This window comes from Theropithecus gelada, chromosome 8 (genome assembly GCF_003255815.1).
Source record: "Theropithecus gelada isolate Dixy chromosome 8, Tgel_1.0, whole genome shotgun sequence".
NCBI lineage: Eukaryota > Metazoa > Chordata > Mammalia > Primates > Cercopithecidae > Theropithecus > Theropithecus gelada.
The window spans coordinates 21,143,027-21,149,026 of NC_037676.1; the positions used below are offsets into that span (position 1 = coordinate 21,143,027).

The following is a 6,000-nucleotide window of genomic DNA, read 5'->3' on the forward strand; positions in this document are numbered from 1 at the left end:
TTAAAATAAACTAAATAATTAATGCCTAAGTAATTCCAGGTTAACTTTGTATACTCCAGTTCTTCCTATCAGGTATTTGTCATTCAGAGAGGTAATAGTAAGACAAGAATATTTTAGGTGTATATGAGAATATTGTATCTTTTTTTAGAATATGGTTGGCTAAAATATTTACATCTACTCCTAAAATATTCCTGCATAAGCTTGCAGTGAGCCAAGATTGCGCCACAGCACTTCAGCCTGGGCAACAGAGCAAGACTCCATCTCAAAAATATATATATATATATTCCTGCATAAAATTATCTTGGTGTTGATATTACCTGTGAAGCTGTAAGTACGTTCTTTTATTTTTCTAACAATTTGACAATTGAAGAAAGTATGTGTTGAATTTTTAGCACCTACTACATATACACACACACTACTGTTGCACTTTTTAATATCAAGACACTGATGAAAGTTTTTGGTGTTGTATTATTATCATTATGGATTAAGACAAAAATTAAAAGATGGGATGGAGGAGCTCTTGCTATTATAGGATTATCTATTGTCTTCATGTTTGATCTGTAGTGAGGTATACTAGTGAAATAGAAAAACAGAATGATGAGTACTAATGTATTCATAACATTTCAGTAGTGTGTAATACTTGTAATTTTGAAACAAAATCAGCTGATATCACATTGACTTTTCTCCATCTTCCTATTTAAAAAATTGTTTTAATTCTGGATTTATGTTTTCTAATTTTCTTTTCCAGTTACCCTGCAGTTTGTGAATTTTTGCAGAACAATAATTTATTATCAATTATCAGAGCCCATGAAGCCCAAGATGCTGGGTAAGTCACATTAAAATTGTATCAAATATCACTGCAGAGTCTTTGCATTTAATATGAAGACAGACGGGCTTTCATCTCTTTTTCAGGTATCGAATGTACAGGAAGAGCCAAGCAACAGGCTTTCCATCACTTATTACAATTTTCTCTGCGCCCAATTACCTAGATGTCTATAACAATAAAGGTAAAGGAGTCCAGCAATATTTGAGTTTGAATTTATGAGTACACGTGAGCTCTGGTTTAATTGTATGTATGTATGTGTGTTTGTTTCATTTTAAAATATAAACTTGAAATAAGAAAAAAAGGGGTCTTAGTTGAAACAAAGGCCAAGAAATTTAGAATTTATGCTGCTGCTTGGTCTTTATCTCCTAAGGATTACTGGCTTCTTTGTGAGTATAAATAATGATCATAATAGGTTGGATTGATACTACAGAATCAAAGTATAAGAAGAATAAATTGCTTCAGGCTCATGTTAGAATAGTTAGCATAAATTATTGGTTTTGGTGAATTTAATGTATTTATAACAGTATCTCAGAGTCATCATAGGTATTTTAATATTTGTGAATTGTTAAACTATTTTCGTTTTTCTTGAGATATGGTCTAGGTAGAGTGACCTAGTGTACAAAGTCAAAAAAAAAAAAAACTTCATTTTTAGTTTAAGCCCTGCCAGAAACTAATACTGTGACTTTGGGTGAGTCACGTTATCTTTCTAATCTTCAGTTTCCCATATGAAAAAAGAAGAATGGATATATACATGCCTTTTGTTCCAGAAATTTTATTTCTAAGACTTTATCCTGTTAAAGTCTTTTTTTTAATTTAAAACTTTTATGATTAATAGTTTATAAGTTTTCTATCGAAGCCGTGGTCCTCCTAAAAAAACCTTCATATTTCTGTAACTATTTTGTTGTTTATAAAGTATGACTATAAATTAATAGGACTTTGAAAATGAACATGCCAGAACGAACATATCCAAATGAGTATTGTCCCTTCAAAGTAGTTACCTTGGGAGGCTACACACCTATTCCAACAATGCTGTCCTTGTTAAAAAACATTTTTGGAACTCCTCTTTTGGCATTGCCTTCAGAGTCTGCGACACATTCTTTTGATTATCCTCAATGATGGGAAATCTTCGTCCTTTGAGGGTGGATTTGATTTTTGGACAGCCAAAAGTCATTCGGAGTCAAGACTGATAAATAAGGTGAGTGATCAAGCTAGATGATACCATTTGGGGTCAGAAACAAGGTATGATTATAAGGTAATGAGACTGGTTTTTCTCGTGTTGCTGATACAGTGGCTCTGGAGGCACTTCCAAAAGAGGAGTTCCAAAAATGTTTTGAGTAATGGCAGCATCTCTGGATTAATTGTATGGTAAGGCAATAAGTTGTGCTGAAAAGAACACAAAGCAAGGAGTCAGTCTAGTACTGCTTCACTTTTAAGTGTGTCACATTTAACAAGGTACTTCTCTGAGCCTCATCCTTAAAATACCTGTCATATAGGGTTGTTGAAGATAAGTTGGAATAAGGAAAATGGATCTTAAAGTGTTGTTCAAAATATAAATTACTATAATAATACAGATTTTACTGTTATTGTACCTGATGTGATGATATCAAAGGACCACACTCATCTGATACAAAGGTCTGGTGTGTTTGTAGCTGGTGGTTTCTTAAGTCTCATTACTTTATAGTTATACCTTGTATATGCAGTTGGGGAGATAAGTTTCAAAGATGGCCAAAATATAATTAATATTTACTCTGTTTAAAAGTAAACTGTGGAATGGCACATCTCATTTAAATCTGATTTGGGTCAGTCATTTTAGTTTGTCCTCCAGTGACTTGTCTATTTTAAAAAGCATGTCTTTGACTTAAGTTCTGTCCTAGCCTTATGTTTTCATTTACGTTAACATTCTTTTCTGAGCCTGATCTGTCCTACAATGCTCTGCTTCTCCCTAAGTTATTTCCTTTTTCCTGATATTTCCAGTATATTAGCAACTTAGGTTTTTATTCTTATTTATTCTCTTGTCAATGGTGTGGACTATTTATGTTGTTAAACGTCTTCAAGGACTGTTAGTGGCCCTAGATCTCCTATTTGTAATGAAGGTGTTCCTTTCTCACTTTCTTTTTTAACTTCATCAGAAAGAGTATCTGTTGATACTCTTGACTTGCTGGGCTTGACTTCCTGGGCTCAAGTGATCCTCCCACTTCAGCCTCTCAACTAGCTGGGACCACAGGTGCATGCCACCACACCTGGCTAATTTTTAAATTTTTTTTTATAGTGATAGGGTCTCATTATGTTGCCCAGGCTGGTCTCAAACTCCTGAACTTAAGCAATCCTCCTGCCTCTGCCTCCCAAAGTGCTGGTATTACAGGTGTGTGCCACCACACCTGCCCTCTTTCATATATATATATATATATATATTTTTTTTTTTTTTTTTCCCCCAGAGACAGAGTCTCGCTCTGTTGCCCACGCTAGAGTGCAGTGGTGCGGTCTTGGCTCACTGCAACCTCTGCCTCCGGGGTTCAAGCAATTGTCCCACCTCAGCCTCCCGAGTAGCTGGGACTACAGGTGCACATCGCCATGCCTGGCTAATTTTTTGTATTTTAGTAGAGACGGGGTTTCACCACATTGCCCAGGCTGGGCTCGATCTCCTGAGCTTAGGCAATCCCCCCGCGTCAGCCTCCCAAAGTGCTAGGAGTACTCATATTCTTTAGACTTCTTGGTATCTACAGGTATTTCTTAGTTCCACTGGTTACACGAAAGACCTTTAATCATGATTTTTAAAGATTCTTCTTGTTTTCTTCTGTCCACTGGGAACACACCCAAAGGCAGTTTTGTTTTTGTTTTTGTTTTTTTGAGACAGAGTCTCGCTCTGTCGCCCAGGCTGGAGTGCAGTGACGCACCGTCTCTGCTCACTGCAAGCTCCGCCTCCCGGGTTCACGCCATTCTCCTGCCTCAGCCTCCTGAGTAGCTGGGACTACAGGCGCCCGCCACCTCGCCCAGCTAATTTTTTGTATTATTTTTAGTAGAGATGGGGTTTCACTGTGTTATCCAGGATGGTCTCGATCTCCTGACCTCGTGATCCGCCTGCCTCGGCCTCCCAAAGTGCTGGGATTACAGGCGTGAGCCACCGCGCCCGGCCCCAAAAGCAGTTTTATAAACTCTTGTTTCCAGTCATTCACTGTTGAGACTCACCTCCCACTTCTTTTTCCTGTGTAGAAATTGAGGGAGTTGTTGAATAATGATATATGACGTATTTACCTAAACTAAATAAATACATACACGTGAAAATAATGGAACGTGTGCATCATAGCCAGTGTTAGGCTTTTTAAGAGCTAGAGATTATAATTTAATTTATTTTCTTAATAATCTATGGTGTGCATTTTAGACATTCAATAACAAATTTTAAGAACACTAGATTGTCCTATAACAAAGAAACAGAAACGAGGACGTGACCTATATCTGTCATTTCTAGAGAACTGTTACACCCTATTTTATTTCATGACCACGGAATAATTAAGATAATAGTGCAAACAACATTGCTGGTGATAGAGGCTAAGGAATTGGATTTTAAGACTTTCAAAATATCAAGAAAATCAGTTTGGCATCAAAGTATGTGTGCAACTATCTGAACGGTTAATATTAAACATAGCATGCTGGCCATATACTGCTGTGTATTGGAGAAATCAGCAATTTTAAAATCCACTATATTGAATACAGAGATGATTTAATCTAATTTTGAACATTTAATTGTAAATTGCTCCAAGTTTGCCTTTTGTATCTTCCAGTATGAGTTGGTAACTGCACTATATAAACTCCCAGAGAGTGTATACAATATTTAACTCAGGCTAATGACTAGCAAAACAGGCTGTGGCCGTTTAATGAGTGATATTTGCCTTCAAAGGAGAGTTGTAATTATAACCATTTGGCCTATAAAAGGAAATTGTGGGGAAATTTTCCTCGTGGATCTTGAGGGTTATATAGATAGTTACTGTGCAGTGACTCCAAAGTTTCAGTTTCTTTTGTACTTTTATTATATGAGCTCTTCAGGTGACTTTGTTCCTTAGAATAACTCTTAAGAGAATGAACTAAATAAAAGGCTTTAAAATTTTCCATCTGCGCTTTACCTAGTCAAATCCTGACTTTACAAATGGAAAGTTCTCGAATTCTGTGTAGCAGGTACACAGCTGTACAAAGCATATCAGTTGCCATGCCATGTTCCTCTGTGCCAGATTTTCTTGCTTTTTTCCTTTTTAGCTGCTGTGTTGAAATATGAAAACAATGTCATGAATATCAGGCAGTTTAATTGTTCTCCACACCCCTACTGGCTTCCAAACTTTATGGATGTTTTCACATGGTCTTTGCCTTTTGTTGGGGAAAAAGGTAAGAGAACTAAAGCATGTGTCTCGTCAGTTGTTTGGTGACTGAGCACACCTTATATTTGCATGAGCCCCCGCAAGGTTCAGAAATGTTTTCTAATTTTGTTTGTTCTCTACTTAGATTTTTTTTTTTTTTTTTTTTTTGAGACGGAGTCTCGCTCTGTCACCCAGGCTGGAGTGCAGTGGCACAATCTTGGCTAACTACAACCTCCACCTCCTGGGTTCAAGCGAGTCTCCTGCCTCAGCCTCCCGAGGAGCTGGGATTATAGGCATGTGCCCCTGCGCCTGGCTAATTTTTGTATTTTAGTAGATACAGGGTTTCACCATATTGGCCAGGCTGGTCTCAAACTCCTGACCTCAAGTGATCCGCTCTCCTCAGCCTCCCAAAGTGCTGGGATTACAGGTGTGAGCCACTGTGCCCAGCCTCTACATAGATTTGTAAATGGCATGTAATTGGTTCTTAAATTTTCATACATTATGGTTTTCTTACTGTAAATATCAATTTAAAGTAGCTGACCTACTATGATCAAGATGATAAAACAACATAGTTACTTGTCATTGCCTCAGATTTCTTCACTACTGAAGAGATTTAAACAGAATTTATTGTCCTTACAATTTTATTTGTACAACTACTCACATAAGCTAAGCCTGTTGGATGTAGGCCTGTTGGCTTAACTTTGTAAAATGGGAAAAAATTTTATCACGTGTGTATCAGTATGGGAAGAAGCTCTGAACAGCAACTCAGTAAAATCAAGTAGTTATGCAATAGATCTTTTTTTTTTTTTTTTTTTTTTTTTTTTTTTT

At 36.9% G+C, this 6,000-nt stretch overlaps 1 protein-coding gene across 2 annotated transcripts in view; it reads left to right on the forward strand.

Annotated features, from left to right (window-relative positions):
- Positions 1–6,000, forward strand: part of PPP3CC (protein phosphatase 3 catalytic subunit gamma) — a 102,289-nt gene that overhangs the window by 82,407 nt on the left and 13,882 nt on the right. For both annotated transcript variants that reach the window (XM_025394807.1, XM_025394808.1), the window contains exons 7-9: positions 749–826; positions 913–1,007; positions 5,075–5,200. In XM_025394807.1, the coding sequence (XP_025250592.1) occupies positions 749–826; positions 913–1,007; positions 5,075–5,200 (299 nt within the window). The remainder of the gene's footprint in view (positions 1–748; positions 827–912; positions 1,008–5,074; positions 5,201–6,000) is intronic.